General features: G+C 40.5%; 1 protein-coding gene across 1 annotated transcript in view; it reads left to right on the forward strand.

The window, feature by feature from the left end:
* The window catches only part of IRAK1BP1 (interleukin 1 receptor associated kinase 1 binding protein 1), a 13,816-nt gene extending 255 nt beyond the window's left edge, over window positions 1-13,561 (forward strand). Inside the window, exons 2-5 of the mRNA XM_019537657.1 lie at window positions 1-134; window positions 10,026-10,091; window positions 12,129-12,259; window positions 12,894-13,561. The exon at window positions 1-134 is cut by the window's left edge and continues 64 nt beyond it. Coding sequence (XP_019393202.1) covers window positions 1-134; window positions 10,026-10,091; window positions 12,129-12,259; window positions 12,894-13,164 — 602 coding nt within the window. The 3' untranslated portion in view covers window positions 13,165-13,561. The remainder of the gene's footprint in view (window positions 135-10,025; window positions 10,092-12,128; window positions 12,260-12,893) is intronic.
* The last annotated feature ends 754 nt before the right edge of the window (window positions 13,562-14,315 follow it).

The raw sequence follows: 14,315 nt of genomic DNA on the forward strand, positions 1-14,315 counted from the left end.
GGAGCGCGGCGCCGGACAGGGCCCGGGTCCGCCTGCGGCTGGGCAGCACCAAGGGCGCAGCCGGCGAGGCGCGGAGCAGCGTCAGCCGCCGCCTGGACTACGTCACGCATAGCGCGCGCCAGCGCGGCGTACCGGTGGGTCTGTGCGGGGAGCGGGGCCGCGCTGTGGTGACGTCACTGTCTATGCCCCGCCCGGTTTCGGGGTTTGGGGCGGGGCCGCGTGGCGGTGGCGGTGGCGGTGGCGCCTCGCCTGGGGGCGGGGCGGGGCCTCAGCTGTAGCGGGAGGTGCTCCCGGCCTGCGGAGTCGCAGCCCCTGGGTGGAAGCTGTCTGGAGCAGGCTCGGGGCTGGGACTGCGTGGGAAAGAGATGATCCCGGATTGAGCTGAGCGCAAGGTCTCTTCCAGCTCCTACTCGAAGTTAAGAGTCGGGGCTACGGGGGAGCCGAGCTAGCCGCACCAGACGGACACTCAGGGAGGTGAAGTCCTGAGAGATGGTCCTTGCACCATTCTTCAGATCTAGCCCTCAAGCTCCTGTGGGCACTTTTACACGTGCAGGGGGTGGGTGTGTGAACTTTAATTAGAGTAGCTCTAAGAACCACTGTAATTAAAGTGCTGCAGCATCATCTAGCATCGCCATGCTTCAAAGTGTCCGCAGGGGCACTTGAACTATGACTTAGGCGTTTGAACATGAGCTAGCTCATCGTACGTGCCACCATGTTGAAGCACAGGGACCCCAATCCAGCAGGCTGCTGGAGCACAGCAATTACCATGCTCCTGCAGGCTCAATTAATTGTCAGCTCCGAGGCCCTGGAATTGCAAGACATTGGAGCAGCCTCCACGCTTGTGTAGGGGTACTCTGTGTTCTCAAATAAGAGAAAGCTGATGTTTCCTTGCCTTTAAGCCACTTCATTTTTTTGATCCTTACATTAATTTTTTTCTTTTTCCAGACACTTGTATGTTAGTATTTTGCTTCAAAATCATAAGGTAACAGAAACTTACAGGCTGGAAGTACAAATATGTAGAGCCCAAGGATAATTTTGTTAGTTTTAATAGCCAGGACAGTTAAGCTACAAAGAGGTGGGAGTGTTGTAGCCGTGATGGGCCAGATTGCGTACAAGAGGCAAGGATTTTATGGTGTCATTTATAGAGTTGGTTCGATAAAAAAGTTTGGACAAAAAAAATTTTTTTTAAATCCTTGCCTCAAATTAGATCCTTTTTTCTGCTTGGGATTTAGATCTCTCCAGGCAGAGAACCTACCCTGCAGCATGAGCGCTGCTCCGTACCTGGTACCTGGCAACAGGTTATGTGGCTACAAAGGGTTTAGAAGAAACTTTGTTTTAAAACAATCTTGCAAAACTGTCATGACAATTCATAAAGATAGCTGCAACTTGTATTTGCACATACTTTATGATGACAAAAATGCAATGATATTTCCCTTGGCCATAAAGAATTAGTTGCGGGGTAGGGGAATAACATTTTGCAAGGCTGCTTTATGGTAAAGCCCTCCAAACCTGTCAGTCATACAATATTTTTGCCAATTTTCCTACCAAGTAGGAAGGTTATATAGCGTTCTTTACATTCACATCATTATTGTTAGTGCACATTAATCCCACATCAGTGCAGGATATTTCACCATGCCTGCAATAGGAACCATAGCCTAGAATAGCAGTAAGGCTTGATTTACACTTCATTTTGTTAGACTAAGAAGGTAGATCAGAAACACAGAAGGATGTCTTCCTTTATTTATGCCTTACCAGTCTCCAGTATAGATGCTGGTTAATTTAATAGTAAAGCTTATTTAGTTCAGGGAATGGGTTTAAACTACACCAAAGAGCTTTTTTGTCACTAAGCTGCATCTTCACTCTAGGTTTTGATATAAATCTAACAACCCATAAGTATACATGGGCCCAACACTTTGTTAACTTCTGTGTTTACCATGCAACACTCATCTTTCTTCTCCCAGCCACAGCATCTTTTTCTCCCTTTAAAAAAAAACAAAAAAAAAAACTGTTCCCTGGTAGAAAAGGAACAAGAGAACAGAGGAAAAATAACCCACCTCTTTCCCCCTATCTGGGACTTATTTCACTTGCCATTGGATTGCTTAAAGAAAGGGGAGTTAAATATCTGTATTCTTTCAGAGAATACATAGATTGGGGTGGGCCAGATGTGGCCCGTCAGGCCATTCTATCTGGCCCGCGGGGTCCCTAAAAAATTTAGAAAATTAATATTTATCTGCCCCGGCTACCTATCATGCGCCCCTTGATGGCTTGCCAAAATTCAGTAAGCGGCCCTCTGCCCAAAATAATTGCCCGCCTCTGGCATGGATGCCGAGGAAGGTGGTAAGAGCAGGATGATAATATAATTCACTTGCTCTGGGGAAAAAGTGACCTGTTTGTGGGAACTGTGCCTGTCTTTTGGGGACAGGAAGGATCTTCTGGCACAGGCACATTCTGCAGTTTTTTTATGAGGACGCAAAGCACAGGTCTGTCTGGTGCTTTTCTCAAGCCATATTTATATTGCTGGAGAAATAAGAGCAGAAGGTCAGAAATGTCACTGGGATTAACCCAGAGGGTTGTTTTAAGGGCCTCACCTGCAAACTAGTCCTATACTTCCCCAGTCCTATCTCTTTTTAAATTAACCTACCACACCTTGATGGAAACAGAGTATCAAGGGAGGCTGCCTGGCATCAGAAGAGGACAGTCCAGTGCTGTTTCTACTGCTTTTTTGCTTTAGCCCTTCTAATCATGGCCCTGCATGACTTCCAACCACCCCCATGCCACGTAGGTTTCAGTCTGTTTACAGGGTCTCCTGACTGTCCCTGCTTCAATCTTCAGGTTCCTGACCCTGGCCTCAGTTTCAGCCTCAATCTCCTTGAGGCCTATTTCAAAAGTTTCTTCTTCCCTAGCTCCAGGCCTCAGCCCTGTGGCTCTAGCCCTTCACAGGGGAAGGGAAATGCATCAAAAACTAAGAAAAACAAGAAAATCACAATATGTAGAGCACTATTAGAGCCTCCCAGCTATTCCTCACAGCACTTTCCAGTCCCTTAGTAGTTAAAAACAAACCATTAACACAAAACAACCCCACTTAGTTAACATAAATAATCCTCAGCTAAACTCTCACCCTCCTGCTACAAACACAAACAGTCTTCAACCAAATCTGCAGTTCTCCGGGAATGTTCACCAGCTAGGGTTACCATATTTCCAGGATCAAAAAGAACACCTGTAGGGAGAGGGGGAGGAGGCAGTGACATGCGTGTGCCCTGCCTCTGCCCTTGCTCCCCCCCAGCCCTTTCAGTGCCCCTCACTCCCAACCTGCACCCCAGCCCCCAAGCACTGCTGGTGCCCCTCACTCCTGACCCAGAGAGAGACAGACACACTCACTCTCACTCCCCCCCCCCCCCCCCCCCCCCCCCCCGTGCAGAACACATGATCCCCAACAGCCGACAGTCACATTGCCTGTTTCTCCCAGCCCCAAGTATCCAAGCTGCTTGTGCCCAGGAAAGGCAGAGGCAAAGCAAAAACCCAGACATTTGCTTGCATTTTAAAAACCAGTCTGAACACAAGGATCGGGGGCCAAAAAAAAAAAAAAAAAGAGAGACATGTCCAGGAAAGATGTGATATTAGCGATATAGCCAATATCACATCTTTGATTTGCCAGTCTATATAACTAGCTGGCCATTTTACACCTCAGTCAAGTGGGAGCAGGCTTTGGCATAAATCCAGGGCAGGTCTTGAACTCACTCCAGAGCCAGAATAAGACACCTTACTATTCTGTCACAAACCTCATTACCGTAGTAGCTGGCCTTTCACAATGGATGGGATTTGTGAATAAGCAGTTGGATGCAGTGCTTAATATTTTGAAACAGCAGTTTCTCAGAGTTTTAAAATCTATATTTATCTTACATTGGAGCTGTGTGAAACTTTGCCTGAAAGAAACAAACCTCAAAAAGCCATGATCTGAAACTAATGGGTAGCCAAAAGTTTATAGCATGTGAGCCAACTGTACTGTTGTGGAATCTGATGGTTTCAAAATTCATCGGATGAGCCCACTGGGGGCTGTGTGTATAACTATTATCAGACAGTAGCTTTTAATGGGTAACTCACGGATTCATTCCTAGTTCTAAAATAACCACTTTAAATTACCAAACTACAGGGTTTTACTGCTAGGTGTAGCCAAATAGTTCTTTTTAAAAATGTAACTCAAAGGTACTGAATATAATGATGGAGTTGGAAACAACTGATTCTAGAATAGAAGGAGGCAAAGTACTCCTCACTAACCATTTGAAAGAGAAGTAAGAGACATGCTAATTCAACTAACAGATGTTTAGTTAGGTGGGGTTGCTAACACCAGTGAGAACAGAAAAATAGTAAGTACTGAATAAAGTATGACATAGGCAAAGACAGGCTGGTAAAACTGAGGATACACAGGTCACACACAAATGTAATGAACGTTTATCTCTTGGAAAGTAACTCTGTTATGACCTAGGTGTGAGTGGACTGCCACAGAGGTCAAAATATGAAATGAGCCACAGTGATAAAATATGCTAATGAAAGTGCAGAAATACCACTTTGTTGATGAGGAAGGGTGTTAGCTCTCCTTTGTATTTATTGTGGAGGATGTGGATTGCTACGTTCAGTATCAGCAGAATATCTGACTTAAGGGAATTCAGAGGATAGCATTTTAGGTATCATTTCCTATGGTATAATTTGTAGTGCTTGGTTTCAGCCCAATTTAAATCACCCTAGTACTAGAGATTCTCTTTGTTTTGCAGATCTACTAGCAGCTTTCAGTAATTTGTCCTTTACTGGTATTGCATTGCATGTAGTTAGTACCACAGTAGACCACTCTAAAATTAAATATCTTTTTCTTAGTGTTTATACCTTCAATCTTTTTAATCTTAAGCCCCTTTAGCAATCCATTAGCCAAACTATAGATTGATGTTTATATAATCCATATCACCATTCCTTGTAATCATGCTTTATTAGGGAGTTGGGCTAGTTCTCTACTATTACACAAGCTTCCCAGCAACGAGCTGCAGTAGTGGTTTGCCAGGAAGCCTGGGGGCAGTTTGTGTTCTTAATTTCCATATATATTTACAAAGGATTGTAATCAGAAATAAATGCACACAGTAGCATGTATTTATAGAGAGCTGGAAGTATACTCAGCACTTCACAATACAGAATCATCTTTGAGGGCTGGAAGGGAAGTGAAAACTCAATGTGGAAAGCCAGCTTCTCTCAACCCAGCTGTCTGAAAGCAATGTAGGCTGTTTCAGTTGCGAACAAGCTATACACATGAAAATGGTGAGAAGGCTGAAGGGAGGTACTCTTGATTTACTCCATATATCAGCACTCTTATGTCAAAAGAAGAGGATCCACACATGGAATTAATGACATTAGACAAAAACACAGTTTGAAGTATTTTAAAAAGCATTAACAATATTTCATATTCTGCATTTGCAAAACAAGTATGCATTGAAACTCAAACAAGACACAAAAACTAATTAGGCAACAACTGGCTTTTACAAACATTTATATGACATTCTTATATGTCTCGAGCACAATTCTGTTCTACCTTTATGAAAATGCCTATTAAGCAAATACACTTTGAGTGCTCACTTAAGAAAGGTATTACAGAGAGTTCTTTCTCTTGGTTTTGTATGCTGCTACTTGTAGGAGTGTGATGCAGTATGCCAGTAAAAGTGGAGCACAGATACTATTGAAGTTGTTTTGAATGTTATTTGTCTTGACTTTAGCTACATGTGGTTTCCATGCATTCTTGGAGCACCTGTCCAGTTTTTTACTTAGTTCGAACTGTTTAGAGATATGTCAGCCTGTAGCATTTCATGGAATACTGCCATGGGTCATAAGCATCAAAATACCTTGTGCCAAAGAGGGGAAAATAGTTACATTAGAAAAATATAAAATACTGACGCAGCCTTTCTATTATAATTTTCTCATTTTTTTATCTCCTGTTTTTCATAGTCAAAATTGTGCTGTATTAATTAGACAAAGCATGCCTATCAAAAGCTGCTTAGGAGGGACTTGCAAGTGCACATGCACATGTATACATGTAATAATGTAACCCAGGGCTGTCTAACTGGCAGCCCACAACCCCATCCAGCTTGCAAGGGGTTAACATGCAGCCCAATTAACAGGGCTCCCACCTTGCAGCTACTCCCCTCACTACTTTGGTTGAGCAGTTGCTGGGGCTGGGGGTCTGGAGAAGGACAGAACAGCAGGAGGCCCCATGAGCTTGGCAGACAGCCATGTTGGGCTGGGCAAGGGGTGGTGGGGCTTGCGCAGGGGAACTCACACAGCAGCAGTGAGGGTGACATCGCCCATGTGGTAGGAGCATTGTGGAGGATCACACAATGGGTTGTGGGGGAGGGAATTGCCCACAATAGTTTGGGCTGCTTACTCGACAGCTGCTTGTGGCAGGGGTCTGGGGGAGTGTATGGGCCCTAGCCACCCTGAAGTTGGACAGCCCTGGTGTAGCCCATTATTAGTATGGTGAAACCTGGCATTGGGATAACTGGTCACTATGGACTTGGTCAAATGCACTGAATCCATGTCAGAATCCCATCAATTTGTACAAAACACTTTGGCTAATTAGTCATCTGTTAAAGTGTAATTAGTCATTTCCGAGTGTGTACATGTCCTGAATTACAATGGAATTTGCTCCCGATGATTAGTTGGCTTAGAAGGTGGCTTTCATAGCATCTGTCTTCTGATTTTCAAGACATAGGTACAAGAAGACATAGGTGATCAGCCCTTTCATCTAGCAGAATTATCTTCTCTTTCACTTGCAAAGATGCAAAACAAACTCCTTTGACTAATTATTCTACTTAATCATAGGTATTATACTGCAAGCACTCTCACCTTGTGTAGTAAATGCTTAATGTAAAGTTTCTTATCTGTATAATCTTACCAGTTCTCATGTCAGAATGAATACAACTGCACCCAGTTTTTGTAATGAAGAAAAAACATATTCCAAAGGTCTAAAACCGTTCTTTTTTTTTTTACTGTCTTGATAGAGCATGCAAAAATATGTCTTAGAAAAAATTTGAAGTGGTTACCTACTAGTAATTGGTTATCATTACCCTGTACAGTTATGAAGTTACCAGATTTTACTGTATATAAATATTTTCAAATTATAGTAGTTTTTCCCTACTAAAACTTCTGTCTCATTCTGATGTTGAATAAACTAGATTGAGTTTCCTTTTAAACAATAACTGAAGTGGCATAGAAAAAAAGACAGGTTTTTTAGTAGTTTTTTCATAATTACTCCACTGCTTTGTGGCTATTTGTACATGCTTTCACTTTATGATTAGTTTGTCTTGTTTTCATACTCATTGGTGGAAGCCTGGGTCACTCATATCACTAGCTGTTGTGGTACAGGTAGTGGCAGTTGCAAAATGGCTCTTTTTAAAGACATAAGCAGCAGGGACTTGCAACAGCAGTATATTTTGTAGAATTCTTATATTTTCAAGATGGGGAAACTGGAAAAACATAGAAAGATATAAACAGCCTTATTCAGATGAAATAAAGACTACTAGCTATGCAAGCTGTCTAGAACAGTGGTCTCCAAACTCCTTTGATCGCGCACCCCATCAATAAAAAATTTCTGAGCACGCACCCCAATATATGTATATAGAGATATAAATATACATCTAAATAGAAGTTCCAGTATTTTCTTCCTGCACCCCAATGAATAGTCTTTGCACCCCACTTCGGAGACCACTGGTCTAGAAGATAAACCATCTTACTTGTTTCTTGTACAATATCTAAGATGACAGGGTCTTGTTCAGTGACTGAGACAACAAACAACATGACTTTTTTCCCCCAGACACACAAAATAGTGATTTATTTCAGTAATAGTTCAACACACAGCAGTAGGTTAGCATCTCTGTTAAAAATAAATTCACTAACTGATAGAATTAATGTGGTAACATCCTTTACATGTGATTTGTTCATTTTTCAGTTTTAATTATTTTCCTACCACAGTTTTTGGGGGCCTCTGAAACAGGACAGGGAGTTAGTTGACTGTCACAAAAATTCAGAGTGCATAGTGTCGAAAGTGCATTTCATTTGAGGTGTTGCAAAAACTAATTTCTTCCTGTGGCTAACATGATTAAATTGATAACTCCTCAAGTAGAAAAAAAAATTATAAACAGCAGGCACAGTTTTTAAAAAATTACATTTCCTTTTGAGCTAGCCTGAGTCATCATTCCGATTAAAAATTCCACCAACATCCATCCTTCCCTCACCTTTTCCCTTAAAACAGATCCTGAAACAGAAGCAAAAAAAATCTGCAAGGGAAGATGCATCATAAAAGGTCATAATTTTATTGTTGAAGCAGATATTTCTTCCATTGTTTTTCACTTGGAATTGATTATTACTAGATACACTTTTCATTTCAGCTTAAAAGTGGGGGGAGGGGATAAAAATTAACTTCTACTGGATTATTCTTAAAATAGAAAATACAAAATGTCTTTCACCACTAATGATCTTGCAATAGCACATAAAACCACAAGATGGCAATGTTTGTATACATAGGCCATACATTTTGAAAACATTTCATATGAACCAATTGTACTGTAATCTGTAGAAAAAGGAGAAATGCTTGCAAATTTTGGAGCAGCTGTGAGACCTCTTTCATCTTCATAATTAGATTATCTTACCAGCGTGTGTTTTACCATCATACCACAGGGAGGTTGGAAGAAGTGACAAAAAGGTCCAAATACATGGAGTGTTTTCCTAGCCGCCCTGTCGGTGTACCTCGGCTCTGGTTTTGTGCAGAGCTGGGAAGATGGGAAATTTAGTCTCTGTGGCCTATGCCTTGTCAGCTCTTGGCCTTACTGCAGAGACTACCAAAAAAAGATATCAGTCACACTTGCACTTGAGAATTGCGTGTTGGGAACTAAACTGAGATTGCCAGTCTCAATTTACAACCGAAGTGGTAATTTAAGAGGAAAATGCTTATATCTTATTATTATTATAATCCTACAAAAGTATGTATGCTACAGAGAAGGTAGCTTTGGGGTCCTTGTTCCTATTTCAAGAAGTACATTAACAGTTTTCTTTAGAAAATGGGTAGGTAGTAGAAAAAGACTACCATTCTCTTCTGCAGAGTCTCCTGACAGATGTTTTGTTGTGTTCTACAGAGCTGTTATTAAACTTCATGAAGTAGAATTCAGATTGTTTGATTTGTAAGAACCTTAAATTGTAAGAAACATTTGATTTTAAGTTAGACACTGACCTGTTTATTTTGAATATTGTCTCCTGTTCTATAGTAGAATGATTACACTGTGCCCTAGCCCAGGGAGGAAGTGAGGGTAGGAAAGGAAGTTCATGTGAGATCAGCAGCAAACCAGTGCAGAAGCCTTGTGTTTTATTTGCATGTGGTTCTCATACAAGCCTCTGCTATTATCCACTGTGAAATAAAGCTCCTGTTAGCGCGGAACTGTCAAAGGAGAGTGGTAATTCTTAATAAGGGGATACTTAACAACAACAACAACAAATTCTAAGAATTTTTTTACATTTGCTACTCATAGATTGTAAGGCTGGAGGGACCTTGGAAGATCGTTGGGTTCACCCCCCTGCATAAAGTAGGAAAGACAACTGGGGTCAATCTATGTAATATTGCTTTCAGGTTCTTTCAGAGGGTTTTGTAAGGAGTTTTTTTTTTTTTTTTTTTACTCATTAGCTCTATGAAAACAATTCAGCTCCTTGTTCTGTAAGCCAGGTGCTGTGGTTATACACTGACATGGTTTGAGCTGGCAGTCACTTTCAGGATTCAGTTCTGCTGAAGTGATGGGGAGCAAAATTATTCTATCCCACTATACTTGAATTTTTAATATCTACCTTGTTTCTAATTGAAGAGACATATATAGCAATTTCCAACTTAAGTTGCTAAGCTTCAGTTATAGACTAAAATACTCCAACCTTTCCAAGACATAATGTATAAACAAATTCTAGATTGATGGGTTAAGAAAAATTATACTTGTGTACTTTTTTTTCCCCAGGACAAAAGTGTGACTGTGACAAAGGATTTTAGCAGAGTAGAAAATGGTTATAAAATGGAAGCAGAGGTAAGTATTATTCATAGCAAGAGTAATAATGGTGTACACAGACATTGAGCATATTTGCAAATTATCTTTTCTCAAAACTGGGGACAGTTGTATAGAGTTTAAAGAATCTCCTAAGATACAGTTTGAAAAAAGCCTTTCTGAAAGAGTACAGTTGTAAAAAGACCCTCCATGAAACTTTCAAAAACATAAGCTTGGTGCTTTTGTGACAAAGTTTCTTTACTACTTCTGTAGTACAGCCTATTGTTTTGCTTCCAGGGCCCAGTTTTTAAGCATGACTACAAAATAACGGCTTGAGAGATCATGTATATTCCTCTGTCCAAGGCATTCGACATGGGTTGTGTTTTAAGTGGCTCTGCCACTGGTCTATAGCCAAGCCACTAAATTTGGATGAAGATTCCTACAGAAGGGCTAAGTTTTAGGTTGGTAATCCCATTGATCTCAATGAGACTACTTGCGTGAGTGGGGCTTTGCAAGATTAGGCTGTTAAAAAGAAACTGCTGCCTTGGAGCTGTCCACTGAGGCAAAGCACCGTGTCTTCAGTCAGTGAACCTTTTGAATACATCATACTAATTAGACTGGAGGTAGACAGACTTTCTTGACTGAGTCAGAATGATCCCCCTTGGGTGCATCTACATGTGCACTTTACTGTAGAGCTTACTTATTAGCTCCACAGTAAAATGTCACAGTCTACACATATGGCTGTATTAGGGCGCAGTAAACTACTTAACTCTAATGTAGGATAGTACTGTCTGGGATAAGTACTGTCTTACCACAGTGTAATTATGTGCACTCAAACACATGTGTAGACTGGGCTGGCTGGGGCACAAGAGTGGTACAGTGTGGGGTCAGCCTGCCACCTAGCCCCTGCACTGTAACACCCTCTTGCACCAGTCAGCCCCTCCACCACCCAAAGCCCAGGGCTGACCCCCTCAGCTCCCCTGCCAGCTTGAGGCTGCGCCACCCTGGCTCAGATCGTGGTGGTCCCAGGCACATGCAAAGACACAGCACCTGGGAAGCAACTGACTCCAGAGTGAACTCTGCCAGAGTTTATTCAGGTGCGTTAACAATGTGTAGATGCATTCCCTGAGTCAGAGATGGGTGGGCTGGCATTAGAACCTGATTGCTGCCGTTTGTCCCAGCAGTGGCCCAGGGACAATTCAGGGAGAGCACCCACCACTGAAGCCCCACATCCTTGGGTCAGATTCAGTGGTTCTGTAGGCCAGATCTAGCCTGAGGGTCATAGGTTGCTGACCCCTGAATTAGACAACTATCCTACATCTTGATTTTATTTTACTGAGGCAGCCTAGGAGTTTGCAACACTGACAGATGTTTTGTTATGTTCTACAGAGCTGTTGCTAAACTTCATACAGTAGGATTCAAGTTCTTTGAATTGCAAGAAAACAACATAGCATACCCTTCTTAGATTTCCCACATTGTATTTAGTAATAATGCAAAAAAGGGACTCATACATTTTTGGGAGCAGAAAAATAAAATAGATGCTTAACTTCTTAAAGAACTCGAATCATGTTTCTTCTTGAACATCAACCCTTAAATCCTATTTTTGGCTGTAGCACTTGTAGGTTAGTCTTCCTATAACTTTATGTAACAACACTTAGAATTATACTGTAATTTTCCTTACTGTACATGCTTTTCATCCTATTTTACCTAATTTTGTACATAACCATTGAAATAGTAATTACTGCCTGCAGTAGCCTTTTGTGTCTTGAAAAATACATAAATAGAGTCTATATGGCTAGTTTCATCTTAAGCATTTATGTCAAACTGCTAACATACCAAAAATACCAGACCTCCTCACAAAAGAACATTTTCTTAATCCACTGCTTCCATCCCCTTTAAACAGTTTTAGTTCTGCTGCAGAGCAGTGACTTTCTTATGATAGTCTTCTATACCTGGAATATTGCCCAGGTATAGAAGCAATAGTTTTCATTAGATCTTAACAACAAAGGTATCCAATTTTGATCTAAGCATCATGGAAAAGAAAAAATGTTTCTAATTTCTGTTTATATTAACTCACAGGTTTGCATTACATTCAGTGATTTTGAAAAAATGCAGAATGTCTGCAATCTGCTCATTGAGAAGTTAGGTGGTTCCATTAACATCAGTCCCCCTCACTTCTACCATGCGCCAGAAGCTGTACATACACTCCGGTAAGTTCCACCTCTCCCCACCCGTGGCATTTATCTGAATGCGTAATCAGTGGTATTTAGAAATGGAAAGGAAGTCCTTATACTTAAAGGAAAATACCAGTAGCTTTATAAATCAAATCTTATTTAGCTCACAGGTGGTAAAACTTAATTTTTCCATGGAGGTTACCATATTCTTGCACAAATACAAAAGGTAACAAAGGATCTTACTTCTCCTGGTGAAATCTGTGGATTACTTAGAATATTAAGTCAGCATATTTGGTTTTGGAGAATTCTGTAAAGTACACCGATTTAGCCATCAAGCAAGGGAGTTGGGTCAGGGCATCATGTCTAGATACTTTTGATTTCCCCATTCTGAATGACCAGGTACTGTTTGCTTCTGGGTGTGGCCTTCAGCATGAATCTGGAATAAAAGTTGCACTTACACTGTAACTGCTTTACCATCATGCCCGCTAGGTGTATGTATGTTCTAAATCTCTCTCCCCACACAATTTTTACTGTCCAGCAAAAGACTTGGGAAGATGTCCTTCACATCTCTGTAATTATACAGAAACAACCCCCGCAAAAAAACAAAAACTTGGCAGGAGACTGCATCAGTTGGGTCTGTAAAGTTATTTTGCTGCTTTTTATGTTCTAGGTGTGAAGTGTGTCTTGCTGCTGTTGAAAACACACGTCAGAAAGCTCAAGAGGTCTGTCAACTGTTTGGCCAGGCACTGGGAAAACCTTTGTTAATAAAAGAAGAGGAAACAAAAGAATGGGACGGACAAACAGACTGTCACCTATCAGACTCTTCAGACTCATTGACTATGCAGCAGAGAATCGAGAGAGCCACTATTTATGCATCTTCAAGAGTATTTGCTATTTTTGAGATAAAAGGAAAAGAAAAAGGAAAGAACAAGTTGATTTAAAAGTGTATGTCTTACCTGCCTTTGATAAATCTTTAAATACTTTAAAAGTATGCATTTCTTCAGTTTTTCAAACATGTATCTTTGAATACAGTTGTTCAGGAAAAACGAATTAATAGTGTTCCCTAAAAAATAGATTGTTCTTAACTGGAGACACAGTAGTAGTTCTATCATGATTTTTCAAAGGGATTAAAGGTGGATAACCTGGACTGTACATATATTTCATTCCCTTTAATGAGGAGAGAGGTGGGCTTATGGCTTTATACAAAAGTCATTAAGATTGTCTTTTTCAGATTTTACCAATCATGAATAGAGCGGGACACCAGTGGGAAAGCTTATGTATACCATGTTTCAGTGTGCTAAAGAAAAAGATGCAAGATAAAAACATTACTAACGATAACCACATTTTGACATTTAATTTTCAGTATCTTCAGAATTGGGAATAATATGTAGCTCAGTGCATAATCTGTCAGAAAACAGATATTCAGATTCAGATATTACTACAGATATTCAGAGGAATTACTAACCTGTCCATTTGGAAAGACATGGCAGTCAACTGTTAATTTAGTTTTTTAAGTGCATGACTTTAGAAGCTGCTAGCTGAAGCAGCTGTATTTAAAGCTTTCATTTCAAGCAAGTGATAAAAGTAAATTCAAGATATTATGATTTTTTTTTAGAAGTATGGGAATTTTCTTTTAACTCAAATTTGACAACATAAGATATATATACTGTAGTTCCAACTAACTGTTTATCTGAAATAAGTCATTAATGTATGTTTAAGAAAGAAGTTTAATTTTATTTCTTTAATGAAATAATTTGCATCACATTTATCTTGGTTTCCATTTTCCCAGTTTAAAAAGGGAATGAATGTATTGTATAGTTTTACATCACATGTCCAAGACATAGGCAGTTTTAAATGCTTCAGTGATGAGAACACATTTTTCTCAACTAAGGCTGCATAGTGTACTTTGATCCATCATACCTACTTTAGTAAGCTTTTAGATCAGGGTGGCATACCTGGGAAATAATCTTTTTAAACTGAGTCGACATCACAATGATCAAAAAAGCTCTGGCAAGAAGTTTAACAGTACTGTAAGTTATTAACAGTAGTTTTTGAGAACTGTTCAATATCTGTTACCCATAGTAAGAACTAT

This window comes from Crocodylus porosus, unplaced genomic scaffold (genome assembly GCF_001723895.1).
Source record: "Crocodylus porosus isolate Cpor-Errol unplaced genomic scaffold, CroPor_comp1, whole genome shotgun sequence".
Taxonomy (NCBI): domain Eukaryota; kingdom Metazoa; phylum Chordata; order Crocodylia; family Crocodylidae; genus Crocodylus; species Crocodylus porosus.